Here is a 23,124-nt window from a genome sequence, read left to right as displayed (position 1 = left end):
TAAAACGAGCCCAGACTACAAAAAAAATATTATTATTATTATTTATTATTATTATTGGTTTTTCAAGAAAGGGTTTCTCAGTAGCTATGGAACCAGTCCTGGATCTTACTCTGTAGACCAGGTTGGTCTCAAACTCACAGAGATCCGCCTACCTCTGCCTCCACCTACCTCTGCATGCACCACCACCACCCAGCAAAAAAATATTATTCTTTCAGTAGTAAAACTCACCATGTCTTCTGAGGAAAACACAGCTTAGGGACTGGTCAGACCAGTTTTAAGCATTTGTTATTAGGACACTAAATGCCCCCAGAGGGTAAGTGAACTGAATCTACCTAAGCCAGAGCAAAACTAATACAAATCGTTAGTCACCTTAGTTATCTAATTTATTTCTCTTAATAAATGACCCTAGGGTTAAGCGAACAATGTGGGAACACATGAATAGATGTGATACTTATCAGTCTTGTGCCTTTGTACACTGCTGAGCCACACTGGGCATCCACTGAGGAAGCGGGTCAGCGCTCCAGCACTGGTGCATTAGGAGGAGCACATTTAGTTCTCCTTCAGTCTGCAGCACGCATGCCAGAGGGCAAGGGTATGCAGGGCTTTTCTCACTCAACAGGCTGCCTTTCTCTGATCATCACCCATGGCTCTCATGTTTATGTCCTAAGGTAAACAGAAAAGCCTAGGATCTTCAACATTTTATCAAAGCTGAAAAAAATTATTCAAGATAGAATCAACATTGTTTTGTTTGTTTGGAGACAACTGTCCTGAACTTTCTGTGTAGCCCAGGCTGGTTTCAAACTCCTGCCTCAATCTTCCAGGTGCCAGGATTACAGGCATGAGCTACCACAGCTGACTCAAAAATAAAGTTCTTTTTATTTAAAGTCTTGGTTCCCAAAGAAATATTTCTGTTAAAAAGTAGAATGTTCTATCAAACCTCTCTTAGGATAGTTAAGACTGTAAAGTCCTCTGGGCAAGGACTCAAACTTACTATCCCTGAGTACAGTTTGTCTATATGACAGCACCACACGGCAGAGAATTTATTTATTTGTTTATTCTTTTTTAAAAATAATTTAACTTCTGGTCTACAAGAGCTAGTTCCAGGACAGGCTCTAAAAGCTGCAGAGAAACCCTGTCTCGAAAAACCAAAAAAAAAAAAAATAATAATAATAATTTAACTTTATTCTATGTGTATTGGTATGAAAGTGGTGGATGCCCTGGAACTGGAGTTACAGACAGTTGTGAGCTGCCATATGGGTGCTGGGAATTGAACCTGGATCCTCTTGCCTGGAGACCTGGGTTTGACCTCTAGAGCCGTGTGAAGGTGGATGGAGAGAACCCGCTACAAGGAGTTGTCCTCTGAAGGCCATGTCCACACATACACACAATTAAAAACTAAACAACAGCAGATAAAATAATAAAGTAAGTGACCCATTCTAAGGTGCTTTGTTCTAGCAGCTCAATACACTAAGGTCCTAAAGGGAGACAAACACTGCCTAATAAGCCACTACTTCTAGCTTCTCCCCTTGTTTGATCTGTAATTATTCTGTCTCACAGGTTTGCCAGAGTGCACATTAGTGATGCTGGTTTGAAATGCTGATTATGTACAAACGGAGGAGGTTTCAATACAATTAAACTATTTTCTAAAGCAAACAAACAAACAGAAAGCCCAAACAAACAAACAATCCCCCTAAAAAACTAGCATTGCCTAATCTAACCCAGCACTCTAGAGGTAGAGGCAGGAAGATCAGGAGTTCAAGGTTAGCCTATACTGTGTGATACCGTCTCAAAATAAAAACAAACAAACAAGGTGTATTGAATTTTGGATATTTTAATTTGAATAATACTAATAAAACCTAACTTCATTGCATCTTCATTTAAAAAGAGAAGTCGATCCTAACATCCATGTGCATAGGAGGAGCCTTTGGCTCTTCATGTCTATACCAGTTCCAAGGTTAGAGATATATCTGGGTAGACATGTGGCTTGTGTATAAAGTCAGAAAAGTCCAACTTACAAACCAAATATTTTCCCGAGAATGGTGGTGCACACCTTTAATCCTGGTGCTCAGGAGACAAAGGTAGGTGGATCTCTGAGTTCAAGGCCAGCCTGGTGTACTGGGTAAGTTCCAGGACAGCCAGGGCTGAAACTCAGAGAACCCCTGCATCGAAAAACAAGAACAACAAACTCCAGATATTTTCCTTGTTTAATTGGTCCATATACTGCCCACTTTCACATAACAGAGTCAAAATCACTGAGAGCAACTGGCTTTAAAGCATGACAGTAACAGCAAGCAGCCGGAACTGAAGAGTGCCAATGCTGAACGAGAAGGAAGAGCATGACTTAAATGCACACTGATACTCTTACTGAGGACACTAGGTGCTCTGTAAATGCTTGCCCAAGTGCGTCTCACAATAGTCATCCTTGCCTCTAATAGAAGAAGCCTCATGAGCAATCACAGCAGCTTAGTATTTAGCAGGGAACATCTGGTGGCACTTTGAGTGCTTAAAGACAGCATCTCATAAACTGTGTCAGTCACCAAACCCTGTGTTGCATGAGAAAGTGAGGCTGTCACAGAGAAACAGAGAAGACATCTCATGAGTAGAAAATGTAAAATCTGTATGGATTTGGTCTTGCTTGAGGCTATCCCCACCCACTACTGGAAACCATGTGGAGTACCCACCCATACACTCCTTTGTTTATCCAGTAAATTAGCCTAATTACAATTTCTGTCATTTGCAAAGTGCAATTTGTAGAGAATGCCTATGTACTTCCAAGGAAAGTCTTACCTCTGCCTCTGGAATGTTCATATGTGCACCAGAACCCATCAATGGATCCTATTTTGGTAATTGACAAGGTGAACATGACTGTCAGGCAAATAAATTCTAAGTCAGAGAAATAATTGTAACCTGCCTGAGAGACTCACTACAAAATATATTGTAAAATTATAAAGATTTCAGGAAACTCTCCAGTAAAGAAATCTCTAACTCACTTGAACCATATCCACAGGCACCTTTGAACATGCAGTCCTCCTTGAAGCTACAGTTTGAGAAATGTTCTCTGATACCGCAACCTGATCCCTTAGCCCAGAACCTGCAGAAAAGCTGTAAAACATACACACCCTTTCTTTCCTAAAGTACCTGAAGTGTCACATTCACCAAGAGAGGCGCACCAAACTCCCATGTTGACTATAGTTTACGTTCCACACTGCAACTAACTTACCTGCATTGAAATAAGAATGAAATCAATTAGGCTCCCAATTCCACAAAATCCCACGGTGCAAAACTTTAACAAGCCTAGGAAAGCACAAAGGAAAGTAATTCACAATATAGAAGGTCTTGTAAATATTTAAAATGTTTCTAGCTTTCTACCAAGCTATTATATACTGTATATAACTCTGTACATATACTGTATATAGTATGATGATAAAAAGTAGAATCTTAAAAAAATCAAACCACCTAAAAATACAAGAACATTTTAAAGGAACCTCATGTACAGAAAAGTTACGAAATAGATTAATCATGTATCAACAACAAAAATAGCAAATATATATATATGTGTATATATATATATATATATATATATATATATATATATATATATAGACACACACACACACACACACAACTCCTTTTAAAAAAATGTTTATATCTACCCACATCCAGGCCTGGGATAGAGCTCCGTATGTCTGTTCAGCAGGCACATGGGTTGCAGCATCACAAACAACAGACCCTCAGCACCCCAGAGCTTCACAATACCTCTTGGTAGCAAAGCCCTTTAATAATGATCTGATCATACAAAATATATTATGTGATACAAGTTTAACTGAGCATAGTAGAAAGTTCAAATCTATACTGTCAAGCCACAAAAATGTCCAAGAAAAATAATGATCTTTAAAATTCCAAAATCTGGCCAGGCAGTGGTGGCAAAGGCCTTTGATCCCAGCATTCGGGAAGCAGAGGCCACAGGATCTTTGTGAGTTCAGGCTGGTCTACAGAGTTAGTTCTAGGACAGCCAGAACTACACAGAGAACACCTACCTTGAAAAAAAATACAAAAACAAGAACAATACACAACATCCAAAATTTGACTAGTAACTCAAATATCTATAATTCATCCTAGATTTTTTAAGCTCCTGTTTATATCTCTATAGTTAAAATCAAGAGTGGTTGTGCACATCTTTAATCCTACAAATTTCCTTGAGTTTGAGGGAAGAATTTTTTTTTATCAATTAAGAGCACTGACTGCTCTTGAAGATGACCCAGGTTTAGTTCTGAAGATCCATATGCTGTTTCATAAGCATTTACAAGTCTAGTCCCAGAAGATCTAACCTCCAAGGGCACCTGGTATATACACTGTACATATACATACATTTTGGCAAAACACTCATACATATAAAATAAAAATAATCTTAAAACCAATCCTTCTCAAATTACTCCATGAAACAGAAAACAAAGGAACACATCTGAATTATTTCTACAAAGCTAATATTACCCTGCCACCAGGTGAAGGTATAACAACAAATAAAGATCAATCTCCCTGATGAACAGAAGCAAAAATGCTCAATAAAATGCATGCAGACTAATCAAGAACACATCAAAAAGATTATTCACCATGATCAAGATGACTTCATAACAATAATGCAAGAATGGTTCGACATATATAAATCCATGACTATAAGAAATCACAAAATCACATCAATAGATTTAGAAAAGGTCTTAACATAATCAACATCCCTTTATGATAAAAGTCCTATAGAGAGATTAGGAATGAAGACAATGTATCAACACAATAAAAGTTAGCAAAACTTTTTATGGCAAAACTACAGTCAACATCATTGGAAATGGAGGAATTTAAGCACTTGCACTGGTTCAGGGACAAAACAAGGGTGCTCATTTTCCCCGTGTTAGTCAATACAGTACTTAAAAGTCTTAGAACAGTAAGACAAGAAGAGCAGGAAATAATGGGGGAACAAATAGAAAATGAAGATATCAAAGCATCCTTTATTACAGATCATATGATTCTATACATAAACAACCCTACACACTCTACCCAGAAAACTCTAAGAAACAGTTTCAGAAAAGTGACAGTATTCAAAATTAACAGAGTCACTTGTGGTGGCTCACAATGGTAGAATATGCAAAGGGAAGTAGGAAGATTAGGAGTTCAAGGTCAGTTTTAGCTACGCAAAATTAATATAGAAAATTAAGTCTTCCTGAATTCTAGTAACTGACATGTTGAGAAAAAAATCAACATAACTCCATTTTCAACTGCCTCAACAAAAAGTGAAATATCCTTTAAATAGGCCTAACCAGGAGAGTATATGACCTGTTCAATGAAAACTTAAAACACTAAAGAAAATACTAGGAGATACTAGAAGAGAAAAAAACATCCTATGCTCAGGGACTGAAAGAATTAAAATTGTGAAAGAGGACATCTTACCAAAAATAATCTAAATAGTCCATGTAATCCCAATAAAACACCACCATGTAGTTTTTCACAAAAACAGAAAGAAAAAAAAACCAACAACAACAAAACCATGTGTTCTCTGCATGTGTGTGTAGTGTGTGCATACGTAGTCTGCTCAACTATGAGTATACACGTGGAGGACAAAGTTAACACCAGGTGTCTTCCTCTAATGGTTCTTGTTCTATCTTTTGAACCTGGGTCTCTTGCTGAGTCTGGAACTCACCATTTCAACTAGACTGGATGGCCAATATGCCCCAGGGATATATTTATGTCCATCCCACCCCAACCCACTGCCCTTCTACCCCTACTCCCTGGGGTTGCAGGTATGCCTTGCTTTGTCCAGCTTTTACGTAGGTGCTGAGGATCTAGACTCTTGCCTCATGCCTGCACAGAAAGCAATTTACCTGCTGATCCATCTCCCTAGCTCCAGAAAAGAAAAAAAAACCTCTAAATTCATATGAAAGCACACACACACACAAAAAAAAAAACCCAGACAGCCAAAGCTTTCCTCAGCAAAAAGAATAATGGTGGAAGTATTATCATACTTCATTTCAGCTTAGAGTCATAGTAACAATGGACTAGAGCAGAAGACCTAGGTGCCTGGTAAGCCATCTTGCCAACTTGTAGCTATTTCCTTTTTTTTGTTGTTTGTTGTTTTTGGGTTTTTTTTTTTGTTTGCTTTTTTTTTTTTTTCAGATAAGTTCTCTCTATGTAGCCCTGGCTATCCAGGAGCTCATAGTGTAGACCAGGCTGGTCTTAAACTCACAGAGACCCACTGCCTCTGCCTCCCAATTGCTGGAATAAAAGGTATGCGCCACCATGCCCAGCTTTATTTTCTTTGTTTACTAAGTCAACACCGACTTTTATTTATGTACTGTAACATTTAATTTCAAACACAGGTAACAGAAACATACCTGGCACCAACCCCACAGAGAAGACTCCTCTTTGCTCTCTGTGGTAGTAACATGGAAAGTCTAGGTTGCCAGTTGGGAAGCAAAAGCATTCAAAAACTTTACATTTGTTCAATATGCACGTAGAAACTTACAGTAAGTAAAGCATGATCGCCAAAGACAGAAAATTTGGGTGCATATTAAGCTAAATATCCTTGGATATATCTCATAATCTCATGACAATTTCCTTATCTCTAAAAGAAAGATTATAACAAATATGTCACAGAATACAGCAAAGCCTCTTGGCTCAGTAAATCCTCATTCTGGTGAATTTCCCTACTGCTAAAGAGGATTTAAAGAGGGTGATAAACATAGAGAGTTGTAAGGCTTAAATATAGGTAAGCATATGAAAATGCTGTTTAACAAAACTTATGGTCCAACATAAAAGATTCCTTAAGCATTAGAAAAACCATGGCAAAAGGGAAATGTACAGCTATGGTGGAGGGATGGAGAGGGTCTTAACAGCTGATGAAGACTCTCCTCCAAGTTCATGGTGATCACCAAAACACCAACCTGTCCTGAGAGCAGTTGCTTCTATATTCGGGCAACAGTGATGCCTCTGGCAAAGGACACTCTTTCAGGGAGAAAGAACACACACTCACACACACACTTACTGCACAGCCGCTGTGTCTAGCATAGCACAACAGTTCCAGTCAAGTGACAACCCTTCACCCTAAAAAGTTGTCCAAAAGGTGAACACACAGGAAAGGTCAGTATTGCCTGCTTTAGCTCAACTGCAGAACTGAACACTCTCAACTAAAAGAAGAATGTACCCACTCAACTCACATGAATCTTAAACACAGAGAGATTTAAACCATAGGCATATATTCATTTAACAAAAACTCTAAACAAGTTTTGCAAGGATTTTCTTTCTTTTTTCCGTTTTAGGAGGAAGCATACTCACCTAAGGCGGGGTATCCAAGGTAAAATCGATCTGCTCCCAGCCATCCCAAAAAAAGAGATAACGCAACTGCCACTTTGTATGAATAGCCATTTCTGCACAGAATTAAAATCTGAGTATCACAGCCATGCACTGCCAACATGTGAACATTTTAGAAAACCAACATACACACTATTACTTATTTGTTTAGTGTTCACCCATTTGTTTTCTGGAGGCTGTGTAACTAACACTGTTCTCAGCTTATGGTATATATTAATGAATAAAAGCAACATAGATGCCTGTCCCTCAGAGACTTACATTTTAGTGGCAGTAAGCAAAAACCCAAACATTTAAAAATCTAATTGTACAGTTTGTTAGGTTACAGATATTACAAAACAAGAAAAGGTAGAGCAGATGTTTACTGAATCCAAAATACCAGGGTATATACAAAGTCCAGAACGCTGGGGGCTACTTAATCTGGGTGGTGAGATAGTGACGTGTGAGCAAAGACCTAGGGACCAGTTAAGCCAGGCAGTGTCTGAGGGAAGAAGCAGCTGCTGCAAGGCTGTATGGAGTCAGGGTGGCAGACCAGGGCAGGGACGGGAGGGTGCAGCACCTGTGCACCAACTCCAGTTCTCACTCTGAGACGTGGAAGCTACCACAGGATTCCCAGCTGTGACAGGATCTGCTTTACACTTTCAAATACTGTGGCTGTCATGCTAAAAACAGATTGCAATAGAGTATTAGTGGACTGATGTCACAAGCATATCAAAAAACAAACTCCCGAACCCCATGGCCTCCAGCAGTAAGCTATTATCCTCACACTACGCACGGCAGACTGGTGTGGTTCAGCAGACTGCACCTGGGCTGAGGGGCCCGGAACTTTATTATAGGCTACAGATTCACTTCAGTCTCAGGCTGAAACTGAGACTTCTGAGGCTCAAGCTGTAAACGTGGCTGACACCTGGGGCAAGTTCTTTTCAGGATTATCTCATCAAAATACAAAAGGAAAACTGAATCTCATAAACACCCTTAAGCCTCTACATGTTTCTTGCCTATTAACCTTAAGCCAAATTAGGCAATACAGCCAAGCCCAAAAACAGTGGTATGGGAAATGTATGTTTTCAGTTGAGAGGAACTGGGGACTGAATATATGCTAATATATTTTCTTTGAGCACAAGGACAAAATGTTTGAATGCTTTAAATACTCAGGTGAGAATTAATAATGGCGTGACTGAGTAACAGCAGAAGAAGTGCTGAGAATGACCGGGTTCTGAGTATGTTCAAAAGTGTGTGCACTTCAACCTTTATCTTTCTTCTTCTTTTTTTTTGAGACGGGTTTTTCTCTGTGTATCTGTGTCCTGGCTATCTTATAACTCATTCTGTAGACCAGGCTGACCTCAAACTCACTGAGATCCACCTGCCTCTGCCTCCCAAGTGCTGCGATTAAAGGTATGCACCACCATCCCGCAGCCAATTCAATGTTCTTATCTGTTAAATTTAGGGCATGAAAAAGAAAGGAAAGAAAGGAAAGGAAAGGAATGAAAAGGAAGAAAGACAAGCAATAATAGCACTCCAAAGTTTCTCCTAAGCATTAGGAAGTTGAAGGAGTTGGGAAAGAATGCAGATGGATGGTTCTTGAGAGGGAAATCAAAATTTAGTTTGGACATGTGAATTTGACGTGTCCGTAAGATACACAAATAGTGTTAAATAAAAATCAGCTGAACATACAGGTGTGGTGCTGTGGGATAATCTTTTGTACATTATAAAGATGCATCTCTGCCTAAGGTTCCTTCTGATTGATTTAATAAAGAGCTAAATGACCGATAGCTAGGCACGAGAAACTAGACAGGGCTTCAGGGGAGAGAGAGGAACTCAGGGTTAGAATTTAGGACCATAGGAGATGCAGCCGACACTGAGGAAGACAAACGTACAGAATGGAGGAGAGAGAAAAAGCCATGTGGCAGAACGTAGATGAGTAGAAACAGGTTAATTTAAGTTATAGGAGCTAGTTGGGAATAAGCCTAAGATAAAGGCTAAGCTGGTGGTCCAAAGAAAGTCCAACGAGAAAAAGTGACTGCAGTGTAGATTTATGTAAGTAAATCTAGGCTACAGACAGATTAAACAGTTAGTTTACAAACATACAGGAAATACTGAGCATGAGACTGGGAGTGCATGTGGTCCTACCAGGCCATCATCCCAGCATTTGAAGGATGGAAGCAAGGGATCAGGATCAAAAGATCAATCTTAGCTACACGGTGAGTATGAGACCAGGAGAAACAAGAAGTGAAGAAAACCAGCAGATACTAAGAAAGCAGAAGCAATCAGACTTAACATGGAGATTAAGGGGAAATGAGAAAATGACTCTAAAGTTCTGATTGGCTTTTCTGTTTTGTTTTGTTTCTGAGATAGGGTCTCACCACACAGTCTAGGCTGGCCTCAAACTTCCTCCTTCCTCTGCCCCCAAAGTACTGGAACAATGCCTATGCTTAAAAAACTGGGTAGAATGGGTGCCATTCATTGAGACAAGTAAAAAACACCATGTTCTGTTTTAGATATCATAATGATCACATGTAAACAGGACTCTCTTAAGAAGCCTGAGCCTAATCTCGAGCACATACTACTGTGCCCTGCCCCTACGTGCCACATGCCCTTGCTTAAATCTTCCTTAAGCATTTTCTTATGAAACTCCAATTCTGCTTCATAAACAAACAAACAAACAAAATAAAGGACTAAGGATATTGCTTGGAGGATAGTAACATTTAAGAAAGAACCTACAGGGGCTAGAGATGGCTCAGTAGTTAAGAACACCATTGCCCTCGTAGATGATAGAAGTTCAATTCTCAGTACCCACATAAAACAACTCCCAACTACCTGTATCTCTAGCTCCAGGGGATCCAATGCCTCTTCTGGCCTCCACAGGCACTTACATGTATGTGTACACACATACACACACTCACACACACACACACACACACACAGAGAGAGAGAGAGAGAGAGGAGAAAGAGATAAAAATGGAATAAATATCAAGAAAAAAAGAAGCTAAGGTATAGTGATAAAAGGTTTCTTAAATATTTGAGTTTATATGAGAAACCAAGGAAAGAAGGCATTTAAAAAGAAGAAAATAGCCAATGTTTTAGAGTGATTTTAATACGGACTATAAATAGCATTTGATAGGGAAATAAGAATTGCTGGCAAATTCCAGTATGGTGCTACACAGAATGTTTAACAGTTGACGAGTATTACAGAAACAATTCTTTAGAAGTGTGGTGGGTAAAGGGAATGAAATACAAAAGCAATTAGCTATGTATGCAAATCATGCTGAAGAACAACTGGGTAGGGCAGAGCCTGCCTAGATATTCACCAAACCATTTCTAATTTTCATATCAGGTGAACTTCGTGTCCCAGCTGACCTTGCGATTGAATGCAGCCATAACTGTGTTTTGGTCAATGGAAAGAAGGCCGAAGTATGTGCTATTTCTGAATTTCATCCTTCAAATAAACTTACAGAGGGTTCCCTCACCTCTCTCTCATCTACTGTCTGAATGGAAAGGACTCTAGAGGAAGTAAAGCCATGAAAAAGCTGGGCCCTGCATGGCTTCATGGGACCACCCGCACTTGTTCATATCATAACCCAACTAGACCACATCATGAATGAAAAATAACTCTTATTATGCTAAACTACTGAAATTTATAGCAATTTAGTCTGTTCCAACTAATATAGATGACCAGTATAAATAGTTGAATGGCTTAGTAATCAATAGATATGGTTACCAAACTCCAGTTTCTGGAGACTATATTACAGAGTGTGTTTATGGCTGTAATACTGAAAAAGAACTTAATTGAGTATTAATATTGTATATTTTCAAAAATATGTTAGCAAGAGTAGGAAAATCAAAACATGCCAATGGAAAGGGAATACCCAGCAAATGAAGTTTGCCAGTGAGGCTATTCACAGCTGGCCTTGTTACACACACACTATAAATCCTGATATAGGACATGCTAAGTGTGTAACTCGTACACTAAAACTATCCACTAATGGAATCACATGTTTTGATTCAATGCTCATCAAAAATTATATTTGGGATGTGCTGATTTGACTATGAAAGGGGAATAAATTGGCTGGTAGACTTGGAGTGTCTATTTTCCCTAATGATTATATTCATGATCAAAACTGACATCCATGCCTTGTAACCATATTTAGCATATCTCAGCCTCTCTCAGTCCAACCTACCCTGAGACACTGTAAGAAAATGCAGACTGACTAGCTAGCAGAGCACAGTTACCTTGGCAGGCAGTAACTTAAGGTCCGACCTGAGCAAGCTGGGACTCTCAACAGACGAGTGCGCTAGCCGTGTTAAGGGCTATCGTGGTTTTCTCATGCCAGCGCTAACATTACCTGTTCTGTCATTTGAAATGTGTAAGGTAGAAATACCAATCTATAATTTAAAAACTGAGCAAATGATATCTACACGCCAGGAAACAATTTTTATTTTGCTAATCTTTTCTAAGGATTCTGGAAAAAAGCTGTGGAAAAATCCAAATATTAGTTATGTCTTAACATGACTGCAAATATGTGCCATCAGATAAAACAGAACCACTTACATTTATAACATATATAACACATATATAAATATGATGCCAGGAATGAAAAAGGTGGAAAAAAATTATGTCTTTAGTTCATAATAGAGAAATTGAATGTAAGGTTTCTAAAAGTTCTCAAATTGAAACTGTTCCTTTACTATCCCACACTCACCCAGCTTCTGAATTCTGTCTGCCTAATGTTGCCATTCAGCTGTTACAAAAAGAGAAACCAGTGTGACGGCTAGTGCCCTCAACCTGACAGGATACAGAGTTACCTAGAGCAAACCTCTGGTGACGAGTTTCTAGTCTGGACTGGAGTACGAAAACCCACCCTAAGTGTGGATAGCACATTCCACGGGCTTGGGTCCTGGACTGGATAAAAAGAAGGCAAACTGAGCCCAGCTCTGCTTTCACTCTCCTGCTTCCTGCCTATGAACACAATGAGACCAGCTGCCTCCAGCTCCTGCCTCCATGCCATCTTTGCAGTGCTGACCTGTTCCCTTCAGGCTGTCGGCTAAAGTAAACCAATGTTTAGGCTGCTTTTGTCACAGCAGTGAGGAAAGTAACTGACCTAGTGTACAAACAACCAACAATAGTTTTCTGCTACAATATCTAAATGCCTATTTGTATTCAAATTTTGAAAACGGAACTTATCCATAACTCACTTGATGGTATAAACTCACTTCATAAGGCCTGAGTCAACTTTAATCTTTTGTTATCTCACAAGTTAAGCCATTCCTGGCTGGGGAACTGTGCTTCTAAACTAAAACTGAAGGTTGCCAACATAAGCAAGAAGATATGAATTATAATTGCAGGACTCTCCTTCTTTTATCTTTCACTCCATGAAATCAAAATACAACATTTTAATTTTCAGTAATGTACTTACACATTTCGGCAAGCTATGGGCTTGAGAAAACCAACTTCATTTCCAGTAAAATGTGTTTCATTGCCGCTGAAATCTTTACAAATTATGTTGGGTGCTGGAAAACATGGAACTAAAGACAGAAAAAGTGAATTTTTTCCCTCAAGATTGGCAAAGCACAGAAGAACTTATAACATTATAACAAACTACTTCCCATTGTAATATGTGACAGAAGGCTTTAACCTAGACTAGAAGTTAAAGAATTACATTATATATATGTAATGCACGTATATGAAAGATAAACATGATAGTGGTCTCTTCATGCAATAATATAAACATCACCACACTGTTTTAGATGTGTGCATGGCCCATCTAGTTCAGTCTTTGCCTCTGATGACAAAAGAACTGCAAAGTATTACTTTTTTTAAAAAAAAAAATTTCCGGCCGGGCGGTGGTGGCGCACGCCTTTAATCCCAGCACTCGGGAGGCAGAGTCAGGCGGATCTCTGTGAGTTCGAGGCCAGCCTGGTCTACAAGAGCTAGTTCCAGGACAGGCACCAAAAGCCACAGAGAAACCCTGTCTCGAAAAACCAAAAAAAAAAAAAAAAAAAAAAAAAAAAAAAAAAAAAATTTCCACTCTAAGATACATACTTAAATTTTTGTTAGCAATATATTTGACAATTATCAATTTATTTTAACATAATCTATGGTTTATATCTCCATCTTATATTATTCGTGATGGCTAATCTTGACTGCAATAGAAACAAAGTTCTGTGCATATCTGAGGAATTCTCTGAATTAAGGCTACCTCTCTAGGGAAGACCATTCTAAATGGGGGCAACACCACTCCTGAGGCTGGGACTGTAGACTGACGGAGAAGGACACAGTGAGCTGAGCACCAGCATTCGCTGCTGCTTCCTCACTGTGGACATAACCATCTGCTGCCTCCTGCTCCTGCCTGTGCCACCTGACACTGAGGGAAAACATCCCCTTCCTTTATCTGTTTATCAGGTATTTCAACATAGCAACAAGGCAAGTAACTGGTACTACTGTACTGTAGACAATGGCTTCCATAAACGTATTTGGGTCTTGACTCCTTCTAGGTCTTGATACAGTGTTATTTCAGCATTTAGCAATATCAATCCACACTCACAACCCAAGACACAATAAATTGGTAGTACAGATGTTACTGTGTGCCAGGCAGACACTGTCCTAAAAGTGTCACAGCTTCCTGGTGTAAAGAACGTTGAAGTAAGGATGACCTTATCTGGGTTATTTTTGTCTCTTTCAGCCTTTGAATTCCTTGTACATAAAAATAACACTAAGATCACCTGCATCACAGGACTACTGTGGTTAAATATATAAAACTATGTACCATATATTATTTGTTTGCCTGAGACCAGGTCTCCTGAAGCCCAGACTGGCGTCAAATTGCTTGCACGTTGGCCAAGGCTGACGTTGAAGCCCTTCATTTTCCCACCTTCCCATCCCAAGACGTGTGATGCCATGCCTAGCTGAAGAGATTTTCTTCTTCAACATCTGTGTGCACATGCACGTGCTACTAAGGATTAAATCTGGGGCCTAAGGCATAGTAGGCATGCACTCAACTACTCAGACAGAGCCTCTCAGTGAATGTTAAAAGTACTAATATTTTAGGGTAGTTTTAGCAAAAGTTTACCTCTATAATTACCACCAACAATCATAGTTCTCTGGGTTTTGGCTTACTTTAGTTTTAATGCTAAAACTAGAACTTTGCACAATAAAATACACAAAGACTTTATGGCTCTATTATGAAAGGAAAATATTTTCTATTTGGTTTGTAATTATTCTAAGGCTTTTAACAAATCAGACTTTGTTTTGTTTTGAGGCCAGAGTAGTACATGAAAACAGTGGTGGTGGTGCACACCTTTAACTCGTGAGGCAGAGGCAGGAGGACCTCTGTGAGTTCGAGGCCAGCCTGGTCCACAAAAACTAGTTCCAGGACAGCTAGGGCTACTACACACAGAAACCCTATCTTAATAAAATAAAATAAATATCTTTAAAAAGAAAGAGAAAGCAGTGTCATAAAACTCTAGGAGACATCCAGAAATCTCTTGGAATCCTCACAGTTCAAACCACACAATCCATAAGCTTTTTATTTAATGTACTTTAAAAATCTAAATCAAGTTGGCACTCAAGATAAAAGACACAGATTCAATTCAATTAAAAGCTATCATATAAAATGAAGGAGAAGAAAGTAAAGAAGTAATTACATTAGCCTATTTTGCTAAGAAGAGAGACTGTAATCAAGACTGCTTGTAGTTAAGGCCAAAGCTTTATAATTACACAACTAAAAGAAAACACATCAACTCACCTGTAAACCACTGCAGTTTACATGTTCTGTATCATGATTTAAAGGATACCGAGTATAATAGGAAAAGCCTTCAATAAAAATGCTCATAAAACAATTGTTTTTCCATATAGCTGCTTTCACTATGACTCCAGATTCACAGCAAGGTATACGTGCCTTTCTGGTTGCTTAAGGTTGTGAAGGTGGAGGTGTGGAAGATAGAGGGAATTGCTTTCTCGAGTCAGACTAGGACTAGTAGGGTAGGGCTGTTTTAAAGCTTATGTTGTGTTTTGGTGGGTAGATTCAGTGTATAATTATCGGGGAGTAACCTAGGGAAGTTGAGAATAGATTGACAGGCAAGGATTTGTTTGGTGAGAGGTCGGTTGTAAGGTTATTAAGTTCTAATGCTACGGAAAACCCTGGGATGGTGACTAGTAATGCTGTAGTTTTAAGAATCGTGGTATTGTTATGATTTGGACAGTTATACACAAGGCAGGTATACAAAGGGCAGGGGATAGCCAGCAGTACAGTACTTGACTAGTATGAGCAGGGCCCTTGATTCAATCTTCCAAGAGTGAGCAAGAGCAAAAGAGAATACTAAATCTTTGTATGTACCACAGGCTGGCCTCAGCCTTTGAGTGCCAGAATTATAGGCAGGTCATGGATACACATGGATAGATCAGTAATTTTATGTCTTTTGGTTTTTATTTCTTGAGATAAGATACCAATCTGCAACCAGACTCATAATCCTCCTGCCTCAGGCTCCAAGATTTAGGATTGTTTATAAATGTAAGCCACCATGTCTGGCTTAGATCAATAATTCTTTTTTTAATAATTTATTTAACTTTATTTTATGTGCATTGGTATGAAGGTATCAGATCCCCTGGAATTGGAGTTACAGACAGTTGTGAGGTGCCATGTCGGTGCTGAGTATTGAACCCGAGTCCTTAGGAAGAACAGTCAGTGCTCTTAACCGCTGAGCTCTTTCTCCAGCCCTCTAGATCAATAATTCTTAATTAAGGTGATTTTGCTCCCTAGAAGGCATCAGGTAATTCTTGAAGGCACTTTGGTTATTATCACAGGAGAGCTGCTACTAGCATGGTGAATAGTAGCTACAGACACTACTAGACACCCCAAACAATGAATTATCCAATCCAAAGATAACAAAACAAACGTGGTAGCATATCCCTGCAAACCCCTGTACCCAGAAAGTAGAGGCAGGAAGATCAGAAGTTCAAAGCCATCCTCCTGGCTACACAGCAAGCTCGAGACCAGTCTCCTCTACATGAACCCCTCTCAAATTGAGATTGATACTCTTCAAAAAGTTTTGTTCTCAGCCAGGCAGTGGTGGTACATGCTTTTAATCTAAGTACTTGGGAAGCAGAGTCAGGTGGATCTCACTGAGTCTGAGACCAGCCTGATCTACAAAGTGAGTTCCAGGAACAGTAGGACTGTTGCACAAAGAAACCCCGTCAAAAAAAAAAAAAAGAAAAGAAAATTTTTTTGCTCTCACCATTCATTCCTAAATCATTTTTTTAAAGCTTCACATATCTGGCATTTGAAATTTTTCATTATGAATTTAAATAGCTAGAAAAATGTAGTTTCCAGCACATTAAATTCTGTATTAAAATTACAATGCTATAGTATTATTTAAAATAAAATTGAAAATTTGATGGTCATCATCATCTTTGAAAAGGATCTTTTGTAAAATTAAGAAAACTTATTTCTGCCTGGTGGTGGTAACGCATGCTTTAATCCCAGCACCTGGATCTACTGTGAGTTCAAGGCCAACCTGGTCTACCAAGTCAGTTCCAGGAGAGCCAGGGTGATATAGAGGGACTCTGTTTTGAGAAAAACAAACAAACAAACAAACAAACAAACCTCCCATTTTAGAAAAAAATACATATATAATAGCATTTGTTATAGACTAAATTATGCCTTAAAAATGGGATCTTATTTGAAAATAGGTTCTTGGCAGAGTTATCAAGTTAAGATGACATTATTAGAGTAGGTACTAACTTTTTATATAAAAAAGAAAATGGCCAGGCACGGTGGCACACACTTTTAATGCCAGCATTGGGGAGGCAGAGAGGCAGATGGATCTCTGTGAGTTCAAGACCAGCCTGGTCTACACAGTGAGAGCTACACTAGTCAAGGCTACATAGTGAAATACTGTTCAAATAGACCAAAAAAACATACAACGAAAATAAAACCAACACACGCACAAAACAACAAAAAAACTGGCTACATGGACAGAGGATATGAAGGCACACAGGGAGGATGCTGTATGGAGGTGGAAGCAAGGACTGAGTTGATGCAATTGCTAGACAAGGAATGATAAGAATCCGTTGCTGTGCTAGGGCTTCTTTTGCTGTGGAGAGACTCCATGACCACAGCAACTCTTATAAAGGAAAACATTCAACTGAGGTGGCTTGCTTACACTCCAGAGGTTCAGTCCACCAACATCACAGTGGGACAAGGAGGTCTGCAGGCAGATATGGTGTTGGAGAAGTAGCTGAGAGTCCTACATCTTGCAGGTGACAGGAAGTGGCCTGTCTTACTGGGTGTGAGTTTAGCAGATATGAGACCTTGAAGCACACCTTCACAGTGACACACTTCCTCCAACAAACCACACCCACTGCAATAAGGCCACACCTCCTAATAGTGCCACTTCTTTTGGGAGCCATTTTCTTTCAAACAACCACACTGGCTAACATCAGAAATACAAAAGGAGGAAAAGGAAGTGAGTGTGCTCTTAGAGTCTGAGAGGACAGGGATCTGGAAACACTTTGATTTCAATTTCAAATTCCGAGCCTCAAGAGCACACGTAAAGACGGAAGGTTAGAAGCAATGCTACAAAACTGCCCATGAGCTCCACATACATGCTGTGGCATGGGTGCGGCTGCACTTTCACATCCACTGTCTCAGCTAAGAGCGTCCACTGAGATAAAACACCAACCAAGATCATCACGGGAGGAGAGGGTTTACTTCAGCTTACAGTTCCACAGCACAGCCCACCACAGAGGGAAGTCAGGACAGGAACTCAAGCAGGGTAGCAACCTGGAGGCAGGAGTTGATCCAGAGACCATGAAGAGTGCTGCTTACAGCTCTTCCTCATGGCTTTCTCACCCTGCATGGCCCACAGAGAACTGGGCCTTCCCATATCCATTATTAATCAAGAAAATCCACCATAGGCTGATCTGGTGGGGGCATTTATCAACTGAGATTCCCTCTTCAAAAACAAGTCTAGCTGTGTCAAATACTCAGTCTCTAAAATAACTATAGTCTATCTAAGGTACCCCAAACATCTCAACTGTAAGTCTCTGTAAAATCAAACATAAGCTAGTTTCTTACTCCAAGAGGAAGGAATCAGGCCACAGTCACAAATCAAAGCAAAACTAAAGTCCAACAGTTTAATGTAAGCTCAGTGTCAGACTTCCTTAGGGCTCCAAGGGGTGGGACCTGGTGGAGGACATAGGTCACTGGGCAAGGCTTTGACTATCCTTATCTCCAGCCTGTCCTTTCTTTGCTTCCTGGCTGCCAAAATAATGAGCAATTTTCCTCTAGCAAGCCTTTCCATTATAGTGTTTCTGTCTTACCACAAGCCTAAAAGCAAGGGAGCCAGCCAGTGTAGTGATACTAACAAATAAAGCTTCCCCGAAGATCAGAGAAGAAACAACCAGCCATAGCTTTTACCTCTACATCACACCAAAAGGGCAATCTTGTCTTCATGAATTTTCAGACTGAACGCTCTATGAAACTTCAGATTGTATCCTCAGACTGAATCTTCAGACTGCATCTAAGCTTCTATGTCCTCCTACCTTATATTCCTCTCTCCACCCAGCCATATTACTCCTGTCTCTACCTTCTTAGTGCTAGGATTAAAGGTGTATGATATGATACCAAGTGCTGGGACCACCTTTGTGTGAGCTCTGTTTCTTTATAGACAAACTCAATCTTACATAGTCCAAGGTAGCCTTGAACTCACAGCGATCCATCTGACTCTGTCACCCAAGAGCTGGGATTAAAAGTGTGTGCCACCACTGCTTGACCTCTATGGTTAACTAGTGGTTTAGCTGTGCACTCTGATCTTCAGGCAAGCTTTATTTGTTAGATTACAAAACAAAATATCACTATAAGCCAGGCCTGGACTGAAACTTCCAAAACCATGAATCAAAAACAAATCTTTCCTCATTTCAATTTTTAACCCAGATATGTTACCCCAGTGACGAAAACTAACACATGTGGGACACATTTCCTTGTTATACAGTCTTGTTAGCTCTGTCTGCAGACTATCTAAAGTCAGGTCTTCAAAAGACAAGGCAGTAGTCTTTTAGTCTAATTATAATTCTTTTTTCTCTTGTCTGTTTGGTTTTGTGTTTTTTTTGTGGGTTTTTTTTTTTTTGTTTTTTTTTTTTTTTTTTTTTTGAGATAGCGCTTTTCTGTGTAGCCCTGCCTGTCTTAGAATTTGTTCTGTGGACCAGGCTGGGCTCAAATGTAAAGATCCACCTACCTCTGCCTCCAGAATGCTGGGGTAGGCTGTGAGGTTTCAGAATTCCCTACTAGGTCTACTTCTCTTTTGCTGCTGCTGATCACAATGTAGAAGTCTCAGCCCTTCTCCAGCACCATGTCTGCCTGTGTGTCGTCATGCTCCCAGTCATGATGATAATGAACTAAACTTCTGAAACTATAAGCACACTCCCAATTAAATGGCTCCTTTATAAGAGTTGCCATGATCAGCCAGACAGTGGTAGTGCACGCCTTTAATCCCAGCACTTGGGAGGCAGAGGCAGGCGGATCTTTGTGAGTTCGAGGCCAGCCTGGTCTACAAGAGTTAGTTCCAGGACAGCTAGTGCTACGACACAGAGAAGCCCTACCTTGAAAAACCGAAACAAAAACAAAAACAAAGCCACATGTCCAAGGGTGGGCAGATGGCTCAGTGAGTAAGCACAGTTGCTGCCAAGTCACCTTGGCTTGACACCTGGAACAGGGTAAAAAGCGGGAACTGGCTAGGGCAGGGTCTCCTGACCTCAGCACACGTGTATTGCATATTCCCAGCACCTATACCCACTGGTAACTCCAGTTCCAGGGGATCCAATCCTCTCTTTTGACTTCCACAGCTTCCTGCATGCATATAGTACATATACATCTACTCAGACACATACACATAAAAGTTTTCAAAATTTTTAAATAAGAAAATGGAACATATAAAAGTCCTAACTAGCTGGGCACCTGTGGTACTTTGAATAAAAATACCCCACCCCATAGGCTCACATATTTGAATGCTTAGTAATCAGGAAGCGGCACTATCTGAGAAGGATTAGATATGGTCTTGTTGGGATTTGAGGCCCAACGCCATGCTCCCTGCCTGTGGATCTGGATGTAGCTCTCTGCTATGGCTCCAGTGCCGTCTGTGCTGCCATGTCCCTGCCCTAATAATGGACTAAACCTGTAAAACCACAAGGAAGCCCCCAGTGAATGTCGCCTTGGCCATCGCTGTCTCTTCACAGCAATAGAGCAGTGACTAAGACAGCTGGCAGCACACACCTTTAACCCCAGCGCTGGGGAGGCAGAGGCGGGAAGATTCCTGTGAATCTGAGGCTTACACAGTGAGACGTTGTCTTAAAAAGAGATGGAAACAAAACAACAACAAAACCCTGACTAAAGAACTATATTTAGATTTCTGTAACAAAGCTTGGGAAGTAAAAAACTAAAACTATTTAAAGAGAAAGATATGCTTATTGTGATTTAAGTATTATACATGTACCCCCAAACATTTCATCATACAATATGTTCAATAGCTATGTTTCATATATCAAGTAAAAATAAACTTAAATAAAAATTTAAAAACATGAGATAAATAAGCTGATTCTAAAGTTTTAAATAAGTATTAAATAATAGAAAACACCCCAGTTTATAAATTAATTAAAATTGCTTTTTAACTTAAAGAGTAACACTGGCTATAACTCTGGAAGAGCATGCAAGAATCCCTAGGTTCAATCCCAAGCACCAAAATTAATGAGTAAATTAACTAATCAATTAGTTGAATGTTCACAATTTTTAAACAGTTTCCAAATCTAAATAGTTCTGAAAACTAAACAATCATGTCTAACACAACATAAAGCATATTTAATAATTACCCTTAGGGCTTATGCATTACTCTTTGAAGTAGTTAAAAATCTTATAAAATATTTTAAAGAAACGATTCTGGAAATCTTACCATGAGCTGTGTAGTTTGTACAGTTAACTGGTTCTTGCGTAGCATCGTTTATTTTTGGTTCTTTACAAATATATGTTTAAAAAGTTAAGGAAATTTGAATTACACTTCTAGCATAAAATAGTATGTTTTAAATGTCTTATAACTCCTATTGATTTCACATGAAAAGACGGATTTTGAGTTTGCACTAGTCAACAAATTCAGATACAAAAACACTTTTAAACCTGGTGTGGGGATGCAGTCCTTTAATCCCAGCATTTGGGAGGCAAAGGCTTGTGGATCTCTGCAAAGTCAAGGTCAGCCTGTTTAACAGGAGTGAGTTCCAGAACAGCAAAGGCTGTATAGAGAGACCCAGTTTCAAAACAAAAAAAAACAAACCTAAATACACTTTTAGTGTTGCTTAGGTAATAGGTGAAAACCAAATTAGGAAAGTCATATAAAATAAATTTCTACCAAAAGTTCTAGCAGGTGATGCCATCTTCAGAGAACAACAAATTAGGGAATAAACACAAAGCAACAATCAAATTAATAATCTCGCCCAGCGGTGTGGGCTCATGTCTTTAATCCCAGCGCTAGGAGAGGCAGAAGCAGGTAGATCTCTGAGTTCCAGGATAGCCAGGGATACACAGGGAAATCCTCTCTCAAAAAACTAAAATAAATAAATAAATAATAAATAAATAAATAAATAAATACAAACCCTGACAAAATTATTTTAAGTTTAAAAGCAAATCAGTTTCCAGAGCTCTGGATTCAACCAATTCATACTTAATTTCATGTAATACAAAGAGGCAAGGAAGACACCATTTGTTATTCCTATGCCACAAAGGCACAGCTAAGGGTCAAACTTTGAGTGGCTTATCCAGCCATGTAGAAGACAGGCAGCCAAACCAGGTATCCTGATTCCAAGCCTGGGACACTTACATCTGACTGCAGGAAGGTGGCTGTTTTTCACATGGTCAGTGACTTCAGTAGGATTTTAAGTTTCTGAAAACCCCTCTGCTAGGTGCGAAACCAGTGAGAATGTTTTTAAGTTTTACTGTCTACAGACGTTACGATTCACACTCCCATGGAGTAGGTGTGGAACATCCAAGATGTCTCTAGTCACGGCTCGACCCTTTCTTAGGGCTTCTAAGTCACTCCTGGAAATCCCATCTTTAGTCAGGCCATGAAGACAGTGTGCAGAGTTCTACAGGCTCATTCACTTATTAGGACACTCATGTTTTTCCTAAGACAAGGCTAAACTCAGTATGTCAGAAACTCTGTGCTTGTTGGGATTAGCAAATTCTGACATAGCCTGTGAAAGTCTAATAGATGCCTCTCCTCAATTCGCATACAGATGTTATAGAATTTCTGAATTTTAACATTTTTCCTAGTCTTTCTTGCTTCTGCAGGTTTGAGCATGTGTAGACAAATGTTTGAGGCATTGTGTCAGTACTCAGTTCTGCTCAAACACAGTGACTTGAGTATAACACACACTTCACCTTGTTCCTCTATTTCAATTCTGTTGTAATAAGACAATTTACCTAATCCTAATTCAGATTTGTCATTTGTAAATAACAACATAAGTGCTGTGCTAATTAATATAAATGCCCTTAAGTTGGGTGTCCCTGATACCAGCATGTTTTATTCATAATAGACATAAATATTTTCTCATTCAAGAGCCCCCATCCCTAACTGAGGAACTATTGCCAGTGGATGGCTTCTCAGACAGTCATAGTTTTAAGGGTGTGGTCAACCTATGCAAGCTTCAGTGAATAGCCCACACCTCTGAGGAGCTGAGCAACAGGGATCTGGCTCCCTAGGGTTTTGTTTTGTTTTGTTTTGTTTTTGGTGTGT

General features: G+C 39.5%; 1 protein-coding gene across 2 annotated transcripts in view; it reads right to left on the bottom strand.

Annotated features, from left to right (window-relative positions):
• Positions 1-23,124, bottom strand: part of Tm2d1 (TM2 domain containing 1) — a 33,947-nt gene that overhangs the window by 10,061 nt on the left and 762 nt on the right. The window contains exons 2-6 of one of the 2 annotated variants that reach the window (XM_038333457.1): positions 21,292-21,365; positions 12,768-12,876; positions 7,321-7,412; positions 3,221-3,294; positions 2,788-2,835 (exon numbers count right to left, since the gene is read on the bottom strand). In XM_038333457.1, the coding sequence (XP_038189385.1) occupies positions 2,788-2,835; positions 3,221-3,294; positions 7,321-7,412; positions 12,768-12,876; positions 21,292-21,365 (397 nt within the window). The remainder of the gene's footprint in view (positions 1-2,787; positions 2,836-3,220; positions 3,295-7,320; positions 7,413-12,767; positions 12,877-21,291; positions 21,366-23,124) is intronic. The other variant, XM_038333458.1, reaches the window with a different exon arrangement.

Source organism: Arvicola amphibius, chromosome 6, assembly GCF_903992535.2.
Source record: "Arvicola amphibius chromosome 6, mArvAmp1.2, whole genome shotgun sequence".
NCBI lineage: Eukaryota > Metazoa > Chordata > Mammalia > Rodentia > Cricetidae > Arvicola > Arvicola amphibius.
Note: the sequence above shows the minus strand (reverse complement) of the source record. Positions and strands in the feature narration are given on the sequence as shown.